Source organism: Stegodyphus dumicola, chromosome 9 (genome assembly GCF_044657685.1).
Source record: "Stegodyphus dumicola isolate Sdum_Otavi_A_Nest chromosome 9, ASM4465768v1".
NCBI classification, from domain to species: domain Eukaryota; kingdom Metazoa; phylum Arthropoda; class Arachnida; order Araneae; family Eresidae; genus Stegodyphus; species Stegodyphus dumicola.
Window position 1 is genome coordinate 65,655,683 of NC_140776.1, and position 17,794 is coordinate 65,673,476.

A 17,794-nucleotide genomic window follows, 5' to 3' on the forward strand; every position below is an offset into this window, starting at 1 on the left:
CCACAGTGCCATCAATAAATAGAACTGCATGAAGACAAAGCAAGCAGCTGTACATCAAAATCCGCTGTAACTATTCTGGGAAAAAATGAGGCAAGAAACAGGTATCTAGGCCATACCCTTCACTCATATTCCTGCTAAATCACCCATGGATTTTTTGCTTTTTTAGACTTTAAAAAAGTGGGGTATGCATATGTCGCCCTACAGCTCTCCTTAGACATTGGAAAACTGTTCAAGAGAAATGGGATAAAATAACTCTTTGGTATAGAAAGGTAGTAATATGTGTTATCAAGTAGAACATTTTAAACACAAATATTTAAGGAAAATATTTCTGCGAATACAATGAAAATCATCTAAAAATAGGCCTCTGTATTCATATTATTTAATGGGAATGCTTTCATACATATGGAAGCTATAGTAGTTATATATTTTTATGTTTTTGTATAGGATTCTAAAATCTTTGAATGGGTTGATGGACCATTGATTTTGGCAATGCAAGAGGGAAGTTACTTTTTAGCTGATGAAATATCATTAGCTGATGATTCTGTCCTTGAAAGATTAAATAGTGTACTTGAACCTGAACAGACAATATTATTAGCTGAAAAATGTTTTGATACATGCCAAGAATCTGAAATAATTGCTAAAAAAGGCTTTCAGTTTTTTGCCACAATGAATCCTGGTGGTGACTATGGTAAAAAAGAAGTAAGTACGTTTCTAAAATGTATCTTTTTTCTGTCAAAAATTAATAAATAGAAGTTACAGTATTAATTGTAGTTTGTTTTTCATCACATAGCTATCACCTGCACTTAGAAACCGCTTCACTGAAATTTGGTGCCCTAGCAATTTACAACTGACACAAGATATTATAGATATTGTTGAGCATAATATCAAAGAAGGTATATATCACCCTTATGCAACGAAAAAAGATTCTGGATTTGGAGTAGCTATAGCTGAATTTTTAAGTTTCTATACAAAAACTGATGTTGGAAAATGGTAAGTTGTGCATTACTTTATTGTCATTAGCTTTATAATGTTAAATTTAAAATCGAAAATTATAAATTATTTGGTTACAGATTATTTTGCATGTATTTACTGGTATGTTTAAATTTAGGACGACTGTCAGTGTGAGAGATATCTTAACGTGGGTAGAGTTTATCAATATAAGTGAAGATAACATGTTGTCATCAGAAGCATACCTCCATGGTGCTTTCTTAGTGTTCTTAGATGCCGTTGGCTCAGGTATGGATTTTAGGCATTGAATATCATATTAAAGTCTGTAAATCTGTCATTTTGAGTTATGAAATTTTTCCAATGTTTTAAATTCTTGTTCTTGTCTAATAAATCCAATGCATTAAGCATAAATTTTAGGGTGGAGAAATGCCTAAACTAATTGTGTTCTTTAAATGAGTTTAGTGAGGTAATTTGAATGAGACTGTAACTTGACTAAAATTCTAAACATTTTAGCCTCATTTTTATTTCCTTGTATGAAGTAAAAAGGAAGTATTGCAATAGCGAAAAATTTCAGGTATCATATTTCAACAAAAATATCCATTTTGACCGCTGTCGATTGCAATTTAGCAATGTTTTTGCATGGCTTCTGTACGTAAGGACAGAATAAAGGACTCCCCACCCCCCCAAAAAATTATAAAACTGATTTAAAATGAATTCTGAAAAGTTTTTTTCATGATTGTATGTACGAATCTCACATAACTAAAAAAAGAGTAGCCTCAGAATGCTGAAATTTCGTTCATAGGGCTGCTATAACATGTAGATGTGCACCTTGTATTTTGGTTGCAGTCAGCCACACCAAAAGTAAATATATATATATATGTGTGTAAGAAAAATAAAGAATATGTAAAACATTAAATTAGAAACATTATTCTAAAAATAGCAACATCTATTTGCACTGTGTCATTTCGAGAAAAATCTATCGCATATAACTCTTACATAATTCTGGTGATGTAAATTGAACTAAAAACTTAGGCAGCCAATAATAATTTTACAGCAATATTGACTATCCAATTAAAATGCTTTGAGAACCAAAACTAACACAGTTTGACTTGAGTTTCATCCTGAACATTACGCACTTTTTTCTATGCTTTGCCTTAGTTGGACTGCTGTCTGTCTGCTGCTGCTTTCTTGCTAGAAAGTTATAAAAAATGTAAGCCTTTTGGAACAGTCACATTTAATGTGCCGACAACATGTTGATGAAAATAAAACTGAAGATTTAATATGCCTTCGCCTCCAATTTCCTAGTCATTTTATGGATCAACACTTCACCATCAAAATTCCTGCTATTACGCCCACCAGCAGCCGAATGGTAAAGTCGCTGAACATTGGTAGTTCGGTCTGAGGTTGGAATCCCGCGAATGGGCTGGCTGCATGGGCGTTTTCATGGTTTTCCCCATGTGTAACTTGTATACGAGCCCCTTAGAAAGTCCTCCACGAAGGCATCTCTTCCCTTAGGCAGATAGCACTCATGTGCTGCTTTGCCATAATTAAATAAATCAAACCAAACCTGAATCTATTCCCAGGCAGCATGCATTCGTAAATTGCACGAGAAAAATACGTGCAATTTACGAATGGCCTTTCGTATAAAAAACGTTCAAGTTAAACATAAAAATATCATAAAAAGTGTCCAGTGGCAATTACTAGATATTTACGTATATTTTTACGTTATACTATACGTAACTTTTATGTAAAATTTAGGTATATTTACGCGAGAGACTGCTGTTCATTCGCAACTGTTACGTATAATATATGTAATTTCTGGGATTTACGTATATTTTTAGTAAAAATTTACGTATATTTATCGCATATATGTAAATCTCAATTTTTTGCTTCACGTATGCGTATATATTTAGTAAAAATTTACCTAAATCTCTCCGATTTTTTACTGTATATATTACGTAGAAATTAAGGTAGATATTCCCCATATTTTACGGTACAAAAATCGTATATATTTGATAGAAATTAATGCATATATTTCCCGTATTTTACGGTACAAAAACGTATATATTTGATAGTAATTGACCTAAATCTTCCCTATGTTTTCTTTGCATATGCGAATGACTGGTAAAAATTTAATCCGATGTCTTCTCCGCTTTACTGTGTATAAGTGCACATTTTTGGTAAAAAATTTGCATAAATCTCCAATTACCTTTTTAATGCATTTTTCGTAAAATGTACTTATTTTAATCTCATATTTTTTATATAAATCTATGCAAAAACTTTCTGCATGCTATGATTAAAAGGTAAAATGTCATTTTTATATCAAATTCTTACATATCTGCCTGTAATATCTGTACCGCAATATGGAATACATATAACTGGAAAATTTAAATGCACTAGTAAATGTTAAAAAAAAAAATTGTATTAAAAAATTACATAACATTTAAAGGCTGAAAATCACTTTTAATATTTCATTTCAAAGTGACTACAAAATATGCAGTAAATTTCGTAAACATCAATCCTATGTTTTAAATCAATTAATGCTATCATTCATTTACATTTTTGTTTACTAAATTCATTTCATAAATTTAAATTTAGTAAACAATTGTAGCAAACAGTTGTTTACTAAATTCATTATTGTTAAATAACACTTTAAATAAATTATTTGCTTTTCCGAAGTACATTTTTTTATGCTATGAAAATGAACGATAGCATTAATTGATTTAATACATAGAATTCAGGTTTACAAAATTTATTATATATTTTGTAGTCACATTGAAATGAAATATTAAAAGTGATTTTCAGCCTTTAAGTGTTACATAATTTTTTAATAGAAATTAATTTTTTCTGCATTTAAATTTTCCAGTTATATATATTCCATATTGCTGTACATACCTAAAAGGTGGATATGTAAAAATTTGATATCAAATTAACATTTTATCTTTTAATCATAATATGCAGAACATTTTTGCATAGATTTATATAAAAAATATGAGATTAAAATAAGCACATTTTATGAAAAATGTCCAGTAAAGAGGAGAAGACATTGGACTAAATTTTTACCAAAGTCATTCACATATGCAAAGAAAACATAGCGAAGATTTAGGTAAATTATTATCAAATATATAAGTTTTTGTACCGTAAAATACGGGGAATATCTGCGTTAATTCCTATCTAAAGTACAATATAGTTAATTACCAAATTCAGTAAATGATTGTAGTACAAAAGAAAACATCATAGATTTAGATTATTTGAATGAGTGTGCTAAATTTTAAAATTGTTAAATATAGACCAGGAGGGATGTTGTAGAAAACTTACCTTTTCCAATAGTTACGAAGTTTACTTTTTGCTTATTTTCCTTAAAGATGAATGTTCAATGTCACAAATATTGCATTCATATCTTCAGATAATACACAAATATATATATATATATATTTATTTATTAAAATTAAGTTTATCAAAAACATGTTAAAGAAAATGTTATTAATTTGCATGTAAGTTAATCGAATAACTTCTGTTTTAAAAATCTGTTTTAGTTACACACATAATTATGATATGTAAAAATTTTACATTTATCAGTCAATCTTTCAATGTATTGTAATCTATTATTGTTGTTTTTCTCAGTTTAAAATCTTATAAATATATTAGATCAGTACTGAAAGTTTACCTCTACAAAAGAAATGCTTTATTGAGGCATTTTTAAAAAGTTCCCTTTTACAATGTAACTGTTAATTTCATAAATAAGTTCATTAAATTATGCAAATTCAAAATTACCTAAATATGTTCTTTATTTTATATACCAGATAAAATTTTAAAAAGTTAATTTGTTTAGGAATATTGAAGTTTTTAAATATTTATGTCACGTGACTTTTCTGTAGCATCATCATAAATGTACATGTTGATGTGGACATACATATTATTTTTTTCATAAAATAGCTTTATGGTATTAAATGATTTAAAAGGAGGCAACTGGACAAAAGAAAGCAATTAGAAGTTGGCTAATTTTTTATTAATTTGTTGTCAAATGCTGTGCATTTTAGATTACACTCATATGATGACAATAAGTTATTTAAATTATAAAAGTATTATGAACATATCCCACATAAATTAACAAGTATCAAATTTCAAGTTGTTTGAAGTATTATGAACTGTAATACTTGGAAAAAAAAATACACATGAAATTAATTTAAGAATTAGGTTTATTTCACAGGTATTCGGAAACTGCAATTACTGTTAAACAATAAAAACTAACATTAAATCTGAAGAGCATAATTTTTTTCACTAATAAAATTTAACATAGATTTCATTCAGCTTTGCCATATTTGTTCTATATTTCACTGTCTTTAATATCCTGTTCAATTTTTGTAAAAGTGAATTCTTTGTCACCCAACGTTTTGAGAACAGCTCCTAAACAAACAAACAAACAAAAAAAAATTGTAATAATTTCACACTTCAGATGTTTTCAGTTTTTAAATATAGTTGAAGTATTAAAAGATGCATATAAAATGTACTGAGTATTTCATATTTAAAAATTTACATTTCAGTAATTAAAAATTTAAGTTCATACTATCACACAGTAAACTTCAATTATATACCTTACACAATGCCTGTAATTTCAAGTAAAAAATACCTAAAGATTTGTTTAGAACTGCAAGGTTAAGAAAGTCTTTAATGGCTGTGTTTGTATTTAAGTACATGAGAAGAAACTTAATTTTGTATTAATTATATTGCATTAGCCTTTCCAATTTTAATCCTACATATAGTAAAGAATATTCGCTTTCTTACAGATAACTTTTTCTTAAATAAAGGGTAAGCAGAAAACTAATCACAACACCATATACATATAACAGAATACTTCATAAACATATGTATATGCATTAACAGGCTATTTTGCACATTTCAATAAACCAGAAACCAATACACAATCAAAAGTATTATCAGTAAATTCCTCCAGAATCAGAACACAAATCTTTAATTATGATAACAATGGCATCTCAGTTTGCAATATAAAATATTTTAAGTCTACATTCATGTGCATTCTAAGCAAACAGAAAGCTGAATAACAATAAAATTATAAATACCATAAAAAAGTTAAAAGCCACGTAGAATGATAGCAAGACTAAATGAAGTATTCCTTCAAAAATCAATTTAAATTAAAAAATTTGCCTTCTTATTTAACATCTCAAAATAGGGTTACTGCTTTCACTAACTAAATTTCCTGTCTTGGCAAAATAAAAACTGTCACTTCTGTTGCAGGAAATATTTGCTGCAAACTTTGTATGCAAATAATCCAGTGAAAAAAATTTAGTTGTGGCTTGAATATTTTCTTTATTAAATAAATGAAAAATTTCCACATAATATTAATTTATGATCCACACGAAGCTTTTTACCTCTACTATATCATGCAGCTATTTTAAAATATATACTCTCATATAAAAGCCACAGAATTTTTTTACCAATATTAATATGGTATAAATCATTAATAAATCTTCTAAAAACAACCTAAAAATTTCTGAATTTGATACCCAAAACATAATTCTACTAAACTGTTAAAGTATGCATTTGCTTGCACATACTTAAAATGAATTATACACACAAAAACTTAACATATTAACTGCAATAAATTCTTAATTAGCAGGACGACTCAATTAAGGCAAAATATGAAAGAAATCTACCTGATGGAATAGTTGTAAAAGATATATTTAAAAAAAGCTAATACTATTTACCTTACACATGCAGAAATTGAATAAACTGTATGCAGCTGGATTATTTATTAGGAATAGAAGTTAGATCAAAGTACCAGTTCTAGAAGGCTTTAAACATTTGGGTGCAAAGAATCATCTCAGTTTAAAAAAATATAAAACCTAATAGAATTTTATAACTTTTACGATCTAGTACAAATATTAGACACATAAACAACACTAAATGCCATTATTTACTTGCATATTTTCCTTCTTTGTGTACTTTACTCCTTAATTTTTCAGGATATGATTTAGAAACAGACTTATGGTAAAAATGTATACTGGTAAAAAAAATATTGCTGAAACTGATAAGTCTTTTGAATTATGTACTATAGTGCAAAGAGGGATGGAATATGTGACTACATATGATAAATCAGATTACAATAACATGAAAAACAGAAAAATGAAATTTTATTTGAAATTATTTTTTAACTCATGGAAAGACAGACAGTATTTCCAACTTATTAAATTCAATTACACCTTACCTTTGTCAAACCAATATTGGTACTTTTCCATTTTGCCGGTGCAAGCGATAAAGTCGCCCAAAATGGTACAATCGATGCCAAACAGAATATCCTTGCTGGTAACCTTTTACGTTTCATTTTCAAAACAAGTCGCAGCTATTTCTATCAGATTGAACATTTCTTTTAATACTGGGATATAATTACGTGGAATTTTTACCAAATAGTTCAATTTTATGTAGGCCATTCGCGGTAATTAAATCAATTAGGATGCAATCTCACGCTCACTCGAAAATATAGAAAAGGCAAAATCAAGGGTTAAATTCATCAATTCTAATGAGAATGCACTAGCGAAGTAAAGCACTGCGGTGTTACATAATTTCTGAGTAAGCTATTCAAACGAAATGAAATAATTCTTGCATTTAAACTTGTATTCCAAATTAAGATTTAACTTGAAATTAATGTAGATAATTACTGAGAGAATTAACGTAGTTTAACATGAGATCAGATCACTTGGGGTCACGTGATATGAAACGGCGAATCAGAATGTTGTACCATGAAAGCATAGTAAATTCTTAAATTAATCTCTTTTTACAAATACAAATTAATGTCTTTCTACAAATTTATTGTCTTTATTTATTATCATTTTACAAAATTTTAAACGCTATTAAAATGTTTATGCCTTTAAAATAAAAATTTCTTAGAAGTAACATTTCTTAAAATTTTTATATGTATACTGTGTGTTATTGCCAATAAAGTCTGCTTGGCAAGATCTGCGCCGGCGAAACGGAAAAGTATGCTAATATTTTGCATTTTTAAAATAATTTTCATAAATTTACTATTTTAGGGAGGCTGGGTAGCACAGTAGCTAGTGCGTCACGCAGCAGCACCAGAGGTCCGGCATTTGATTCCCAGGCTGGGCAAGGTTGAAACAACCTTTCATCCCTTGACTGTGTCGATAAAATTAGTATCAAGTTCCATTGGGGACTAAATACCGAATAATAAAATTCTAACATTTGGCCTGCAACAAGCTGACCACTTATGCACAAACACCGCAGAGCTGTTTGTGCCATCCAGTTTAGTTTTAAGTTTTACTATTTTAGTAACAAAAGTACATCTGTAACAGGTTTGGTTTAAGTTTATCTGATTACTGCAAAGCACAATAGGGCTATCTGCCTAAGGTAAGGAATGTCTTTGTGAAGGACTTTCTTAGGGAAACTGGCTCGTATACATGTTACACATGGGGAAAACCACGCAAACGGCCATGCAGCCAGACCGTTCGTGGGATTCTAACATCGAACCGAACTACCACTGTTCAGCGACTTTACCGCTGGGCCAGTGGCGAGCCTTTTATTACACAGGACCTGTGTTTGCAGGATCACCTTCGAAATTAAGAGAGTTGTATTTAAAATCGGTGCTAAACTAAAGCTGCTTTCTTGCCTAATTTTATACTATTGAAAATACTGGTAATTGTCAAAATTATTCGTATTCAATATGTGTAAGATTATTAATGAGCTGCCAAACCGCAGTTAACCATGTAATATACTACATTCAACGTTATTATTTTTCTTTTTGAATGTCAGGTTTTCATTATTTCTGCCATTGTATCTGAAATAGGACATAAAGATTGAGTTAATGTAGAATAGAAAATTACCTTACAAAATATCCAATACGACTTAGTGGCAGTACTTCATTCTCTAGAAAAACATTTTAAATTATTATACTTAAACAAAAAATTCATATTTGTTACAGCAAAACATCATTAACACAATAAACCTGAGTTGAATGCAAATCTAGTTTAACTCCATTCTTGAAAACTAGTTTATTACTTTCAATTTAATTAAAAAATAATAAAAAATAAGGTACGTATTATGATGACTACTTAGATATCTCACCCAAACTGGCAATCCTTGTAGGTTATACAGGTTAACGCTAACATAGGTTATAGAGGGCACTAAGATAGAGAGTATTAATCCCCCACTAGGGATTCTAACATTTGGTGGGAACAGTTTGAAAAGTGAAACGGATATTTATAGTGAACCAAGGCAAAACAAAAACAATAGTCCTTTAGGGCCAAAGCCCCTTTGTACTAATAAATAAATTAACAACTTTTAGCTATTTTTTCTTCTTGTAAAAAATAGACATACAGAATATTTTTAGAAAATAACAGTACTTTAAGCATACGTTTTCTACATATTTAACACAATAATTCATTCTACCTCTGTTGCAATACTGGCAAAGGTACTCCTCTGTTATTAGGACGGGATTCAGAAATTTACAATGAAACCTCGAGATACGAGGAAAGTATAAGCAAAATACGAGCATTGACTCGATTAACGAGCAATGAGCCAAGCTGTTGGTATGGGTGGGGCCATTTCCCTATCCGGCTCAGGGACCCTCGTCAGATAACTCAGTGTTCTTTTATATACATGTTTGTGCACTTGTAAGTTAATTGTTTTTGACATTTAACGCAAAAATAATTATTTCAATATGCCTCGCAAGAAGACTCTTAGATATGTAAGCATGTGTATATGCATGTGTGTGCATATATGTGTATGAGTATACACATACATATATAAAGAATATACACATGCACACACGAGCACCTACATTTAAAAATGCATGCATATAGACACACATTTCTGAATCTGGTCCTGATAACAGAAGAATACCTACATGAATCAGGATTTACATTAATCACTTTTATTAGAATTATAAAATGCAGAGGATTTACATTAATCAGTTTTATTAGAATTCTTAAATGCAGAGAATTTCATCTTCACTATCCGAAAATTCAGTTTCATTTCCAGCTGAAACTATATCAGGACAATCTCATTTATATTATTTCTCTCTAACAACTGAATATTTTTAAAACCTTTTCTATTCCATGGAAAACTAATGCTACATTAAACATATATTTTCTAAACATCTGAAAATTTTAAGTTAGCTTAGAATCTGTAATCATTCTTAAAAAAGTTTGATTTATGCAGATGTTAGATCAATAAAATTACTTTCCTGTGAAAAAGTAATATGGTGTTGAACAACATGATTTTACACATCAAGATATACTGAGTGAAAATTCCTGAAATGTTCTATTTCTTGGTATCTCACTGTGCAAGAATTGTATAAATAAGACTACGTCCCCTTTTTTAAAAAAATTTTTAGTAAATACTATGAAGAAAATTGGTTACATTATTTACGTTCATAATTAATAGAAAATAAATCATTTCTTAGCTTATCAGAATTTATTTTTAACACATTTATAAACAGTACTAATTTAAACAAACATACCATTATGATTTCAATAACTATGAAATAAAAAATCCAAATCTGTGTCTTTGATGGTCTAGTAGATTGGACATCTCATTTACTACAGTTCAGCAGGATGCTGACTCCCCAGACTGTAATATATATATATATATATATATATATATATATATATATATATATATATAATTTACAAGGGGAAAAGCAACAAAAATATAAACAATTTCTTGGTTTTATGTAAGCATTTCTGCGCATTTACAATTTTCTTTTTTTTTTAACTTTCTAGTTAATCAAAATACATGATTTAGTAAAATATAATTCAAATAATTTAAGGTATTTTAGATCAAATGCTAACTTTTCAATAAATTTTTTCATGCAAGTCTAATAATCGACATAACTATCAAGTTTTGACTTTGAAAATTATTTTTAGAGAAACCCGAGGCTGCAGTAAATAGTAATAAATTTATTCAAAACTGAAAGTAAAGCATTCTTACATTATTTTCTTTCTTTAGCTATGGCAGATCTTTTAAAACGACAAAATCAAACAAACAAAAAAGAAATGCATTCATGAAAGGACTTTAAGAAAACTTGATATACTCAGTAATTACAAGTGCATGAAAACTCAGTATATATAAAATAAAATGAACAAAGATTTGGAACAAAGTACCTGTGTTTCTATCGCATAAAATTTCCTGTTTTAATAGCACAATATCTTTGAGTTAAAGATTATATATTAAAGCAAATTTTTAAAACTAAATTCAAAAATAAGAAATTAAATTATTTTTAGGGAAAACACTAAGCAAATAAAAAATTTTGAATTTCATAAATAAATGAAAGTTACATGCTTTATTTTTTGGCATAAGGTAGATAATATTTCCAGAACAGATTTCTGAACAATTAATCATGTTAATATTGCCTCTCTTTTTCCATTAAAAGCTATTTCCTGCTTAATTACAGTATGCTTTAAGATAAAACATTTGAGTAAAAATAATATAACTATAAAAAGGTGAGAGGAAACAAACTACAAACAGGAGTGACACAAACAGTAAGAAACAGACTAGTGCAAAATTTTTTCAATTTATTGATTTGGTATTCTATGTCATTAACAGTACCAAATCCTGAAAATGAATCATTAGGCACGTACACAAAAGAACAACACATGGAAAATCACATTTCCTACACAGATGCTATTTATAAAATTTTATATAGGTGAAGAAAGTAATAGTATTAAACACTGAAAATATAAAATATTCACTTACTTTCTTCAAATAATTAGTAACATCGATGGATTCAGTCACAAACGCCAATCCACGAACAAACAGTATTCTTTGTGACTTTATACCATTCTTTTCGACCGCCATTTCTGACTTCACAAATATCCCGCCACAACCGGAAGTAGAAAGTGTCTGCTTTGCCACTGGTCAGTGAACAAGAATTGCAACGCTTTTTTTCTCTTTATAATAAAACATATTAAGAAAGCCTCTAAATTAACATATGAAATAAACTTACTTTTGCATTATATAAATTTATATTCACAGCATCTCTGTATTAAAGTAATAATTCAATTTTTCTACAAAAAATAGAAATGTCTCTGTATGCGCATGCTCAGTGTATAATCGTAAATTCGGTAGCGTAAAATTAACTATGTAAATTTTGAGTTCATTTAACTGGACCCTTGTACTTATTCTGTAGATCTTCATATTAAGAATGTCTTTAACTGTTTCAGGAAAAATATAAAATATAATATAATTATTTATTTTTTCTTCATATAAAAATTATTAAAATCACTATTTCATTTTCCCCGTACATTAAACAAAATTTTAAAAATTTAGCCGCATATGATTTTTATAATAAAGATTAAAGGAACTGAAATATATGTAAAATATGTAAAATTCGTAGAGTTATTATTATTATTATTAAATAAAAATATTAGTATATCTTTGATTATAATTAATGATCCTTTGGTCTACATTAAACTATTGTTCAAGAAGTTAAACATTTTCGAGCATCTTCTGCTCTATTTATTATTCTATTCCTCGACATGAAAGATTTGCTAGTCTTATTCCAATTTACTTGCCCACATTTGCTAAATAAAATAAGGCGAGTATTGTACCAAACTCAGTAAGTACACAAATTTAATATACTGCTTATTCCAGTTAAATGGGTAATAGGATTTTCATAAAAGAAATTAAATTGTGTAAATTAATGTAAGTGTTGATATGAATAAAAATAACAAATTTGATATAAGAAAATAAATAAGTTATTTTGAAGATATTTGAATTAAGAAAATATAATTTTTTGCAAAAATGCACGTAAAGATTTAGCTCGCATGTTAAAATTCATAGACAAATTTTAGCCTCATATATGAATGCCCCTTTTTTCATGTTCGTGGACAAGGAAAACAAAGTGAAATGCCAGAAATACACTAAATATTTTGAATTAATAAACTTCATTTTCAATCTTTTCAGACTTCGTATAATATCCGTGAAAGTGACGAATGAAATATACCATAAAGGCAGTAGTTTCTTTCAGAACATTCGGATTCGTATAATATGCGTAAAAGTGACGAATAAAATATACCATTATGGTGGTAGTTTTTCAATACATTCGGATTCGTATAATTTTCGTAAAAGTAACGTGTGGAAAATAACGATCAAGAGTCAACAGTAGCTTCAGCTTTTTCATTCGTATAAATTTCGTAAAAGTAACGTGCAAAAAATACCATATCCTTATTTCACCAAAATTATACATATATTTTTGGAGACGTGTTACAACTGAGTCGACAGGACACATGTCCTGCGCGTTGGAATTCAAGTGGGATTGTCTGTAATAACCAACCATCTCTTCAAACTTGAAGATAAATGAAAGGTGCTATGTTTCGTGCAGTCACAGCAATGCCAAGACCTGCTAGATTCGTGCGTCAAATTTTCCAAGATAGAACATGTTAAATGAAAACAATACATCTTCTTCGAGGTATTAAAAAAAGTATATGTAATATGATACTTTTTTTGTATGTGTCATGTGTAAAGGAAATTCGTAATGGATATCGAGTACCTGCAAGTCCAAAAGTGCGAACATCAGTGAAAACGAAGTGTACAGCCATCTCTTAAATGTTTAGAAGAAGGAAAAAAAAGTGTTTTAAATCATCAAAGTGTGCCTGTTCTTCACAGAAGTGTTGATCCATAATGACTAGGAAATTGGAGGCGAAGGCAGATTAAATCTTCAGTTTTATTTTCATCAACATGTTGTCAGCACATTAAATGTAACTGTTTCAAAAGGCTTACATATTTGATAACTTTGTAGCAAGAAAGAAGCAGCAGACAGACAGCAGTCTAACATAGACTAAAGCAAAGCGCAGGAAAAAAGGGCATAATGTTCAGGATGAAATCTTAAGTCAAACTGTGTTAGTTTTCATTCTCAAACCATTTTGATTGGATAGTTAATATTGCTGTAAAATTATTATTGGCTGCTTGAGTTTTAGTTCAATTTACATCACCAGAATTATGTAAGAGTCATATGACATAGATTTTTCTCGAAATGACACAGTGCAAATAGATGTTGCTATTTTTAAAATAGAGAAGGCAAATTTATGTTGCTAACTTAATCTTTTACATATCTTTTTTTTTCTTATATGTTTGTAAATTGTGCATTTTTGCTTTTAAAAATGATTGAATTATGTTGTTTTGGTTAAGATTTTTATGCCTTTAGTTAACCTGCATGCAATAATTGTAGAATTATCAGCAATTTAAAAGATTTTTAAGTGCAGCTAAGCCTAATTTTTTATTGCCATAGGCATGTTTATTTACATTTGAAACTTAGGAGAAAAGTGGATTTTTTGCCAATCTAGAGAAACTAAGCTTTGCAACAACAAAGTAACATCTTCTTTTCTTATTGTGAATTAAATTATGCTTAATTCATTCAGAAGTTATCATTTAAGTTAGTTTGTTTTGGCTTAGGAACTGTAATTTTAATTGTAAAAATTGTGTTTTTAATTGTTTTAACTGTATTTGGCGTTTTATGTTTTTCTATAGCTTTCAGATTTGAATGAAATACAGTCAAAAGTCTTTAATCTGGACTCGTCTTCGGCGATTCCGGATTATCTATTTTTCCGGATTATAGATCATCAGTTTAAATCTGGTAAGATGGCAGGCAGAAATTATAAAATAAAAAATATGAAACCGTAATTTATAAAATAATGAGCAATTATGAGCTAAAGGGTATCAAAATTTACAAAAAAAGAAGCTTAATATATATTTGTTTACTTTATTAAACATTTCTTTCAACGCGCGCATGCGTACGTTATGCATAGCCAAAATTAGAAAATTGCAACCAGAAAACTTTTATTTTATTGAAATAAGTTTATGTAGATAACATTTCATGGCATGGGATTTCTAGGCAACATATGGTTAAGGCAGATCACGTAACTAAATAACCAAAATTTACCAACAAGAAAACATGCATAGTTCAAACCTTGCTGCAGGCTTATATATTTTTTACGTGGCAATAAGTATACGTTTTTAATTCACTTTATTGTTTGATCAGGAGTGTAATTTTTTTTAATTTATTAAATTACAGAATTCAAATAGTAAAAGAATTATTACCAGTTTTAATTACTTTTCTGAGTATTGAGTTAGAAACATAATAATAAAAGATACATTAGATACCCTCATTCTTACAGCATGATTCCTAGAAACATCAGTGATATGTATATACAGTCAAAAGTCTTTAATCCGGACTCGTCGGGACTTCGACGATTCCGAATTATCGATTTTTCAGGATTATAGATCATAAGTTTAAATCTGGTAAGATGGCATGCAGAAATTATAAAATTAAAAATATGAAAGCGTAATTTATAAAATAATGAGCAATTATGATCTAAAGGGTATAAAAATTTACAAAAAAATAAGCTTAATATTTATTTGTTTACTTTATTAAACATTTCTTTAAACGCGCGTATGCGTAAAGCATACCCTACGCATAGCCGGAATTACAAAATTGCAACCAGAAAACTATTTGATTTGTATTCGTGATATTTATAATGACGAGGAATTTGATTTAAATCGTATCAAAGACGGAGTACATCGAGATTAAATACTACATTTAATAAGGAATTTTAATAAGGAATTATAAGCCAAATAAAATAAAAACATCTTCCCTGAAGATAACGAGTGGTGACAGATCAACTTCCAGTTCGTTGCACGCCCCCCCCCCCCCCCCCCCCCGCGCAGAGCAGCGTGAAATTGGTAAACAGATTTTGGAACGGTTAGATAAACAAAGGATATACCTTTATCCATTTTTTGTAGCAATTCGTTTTTTGTTTGATGGACATCAAATCATACTTTCCTTTTCTAGATCCTTTGGGAGCTCCAGCATCGGAAATTCTATTTGACATAATCGAAAGTTCAAGCTTACTTTTATAAAATTGCTCTTACTGTCTGCAAAAAATAATAAGCCGGATCCAATTCGAAGATTAAGGAACAACGCAATCATCAACATTAACTGAAATAGATAATTAGATAATTTTAGCTTATACCGTCCGTTATACATTAAAGGCGCACGCGAAAACGTATTCTGCGCTTGCGCATACGCATATGCGCAGTCGTAAATGTCTTGCGCGCACGCGTAAAACACCTATGAGCATGCGCAGAAAGATTTTAGCTTTGAGGTCCGGATTATAGATCATTCTGGATTATGATTGTCTGAATTAACGACTTTTGACTGTATTTTAATTTTTATGTATTTTTGCCTTGCTGTGAAATGAGAACTGGATTAGTTAATAGCGCATGCACATTAGATAAGTGGCGCTAAATCATCTGTGGAAAACTGTTTCTTTTTTATTTGTTTAATTTCTCTTACACATCGTTTTAGATTTATTATAGTATTTGAATATAACATGCGGTAATTCTTCACATGATATAGTTTTTGTGCACTCTGAGTTATAAAATGAATGTTGATGCTGTTAAGTGAACGTAGCGTTGAAGTGTCGCTATGGTAAATAAATATAGTGAACTTTAAAGAATGCATTTGTTCTATTGTGGTTTACACGCTATTAATGAAGTATATTTAATTCAAAATTCGTTTACTGTTAATTCAACATGTTTAAATGAAATGCCGGAAAATTGCGTATGATTTAATATTCTGTACAATTGAGTCATGTGATGTACACATCAGATTTTTTGAATTGTTAATATCCTTCGTTTAGTCTGCACAAAAAAGTATTTTTATGAGATGTAATTATGTTTTGTTATAAAAATTGCTCTTCCTTTATTTAAAGATAGTTATTTTAATATTTAGCATTAACTTTGCAGAGTAATCTAAAAGCTTTCAAATGCCGTATATTTATATTATATACCTAATATTTATTTACTTATCTATTTGTATTATTATTTTGCTAACAGGACCTACCGCTATAGGGAGTCCAGAAACATTACAGGACATTAAGCGGAAATGTTTTGATTTTCTATTGAGACAGTTCGGAAAAGATGCTCTAACTGCGCCAGAGTTATTGTTTCCTGAGCTATATCTGAAGGCATTTGATGATTATCCTATTGGACCATGTGGTGAATCTGAATCTTACTTTGGAATTGGACCATTTGTTGTTGATTTTGGTATGCACAACTAGAATTTTCACTTTTAAAATTTATGTGTGTTCACCTTTGAATTATTCATGCAATAAATTAAACTGAAGTGTTGAAATATTAGACTCGTGCAACTAACAAAGCTAAGTTGTTCCATGGTCCTGAGTAGCAGCAGCTTCTAGGCATACTACTGAAGCCACAAGGTACTGAAATCAGCATTGAGGTGTGTCAAGCCAGGAGCATTCTCCAGCTTTTCATGATTCTATTTATTTGATGTCCTTTTAAGACCACCAATTGAGATTGAGTATTTATGAAGCACTTTTTGGGCTCCCCGATAAGCAAAATTTAAATCTGGGGAGTAGTGGGCACCTAGAAATCTATACAGGGTTAGTCATTTATTTGTCATGTATGCATGATGAAGGTTGCACCAATATTGGTTTTTGGAAAAACCTGGTATTTGCAAAATAATTAAAATGTTGTATATTAATTTGATAGAATTAGTGAGTTTCACCTTTTTAATAACTAATGTATGTCATCATCTTAAGACTTTTACATATCAAAAACTGTGAAGTATGCAAAATGTTACATTTTTTAAAAAACTTTTTTAAAGTATTATTCAGTTATTCAGGAAATGATTCAGAAGCAGCATCTCAATAAATACCCCCCCCCCAAAAAAGTACCAAACAAAAATATCTAATGCTTCATGAAGAAATTTGAGTGCTTGGTTGAAATTTAAAGTATTATTCAGTTATTCAGGAAATGATTCAGAAGCAGCATCTCAATAAATACCCCCCCCAAA

At 29.4% G+C, this 17,794-nt stretch overlaps 1 protein-coding gene across 1 annotated transcript in view; it reads left to right on the forward strand.

The window, feature by feature from the left end:
• Positions 1-17,794, forward strand: part of LOC118195958 (midasin) — a 589,327-nt gene that overhangs the window by 129,368 nt on the left and 442,165 nt on the right. Inside the window, exons 30-33 of the mRNA XM_085823548.1 lie at positions 445-699; positions 791-990; positions 1,109-1,236; positions 16,816-17,025. Coding sequence (XP_085679674.1) covers positions 445-699; positions 791-990; positions 1,109-1,236; positions 16,816-17,025 — 793 coding nt within the window. The remainder of the gene's footprint in view (positions 1-444; positions 700-790; positions 991-1,108; positions 1,237-16,815; positions 17,026-17,794) is intronic.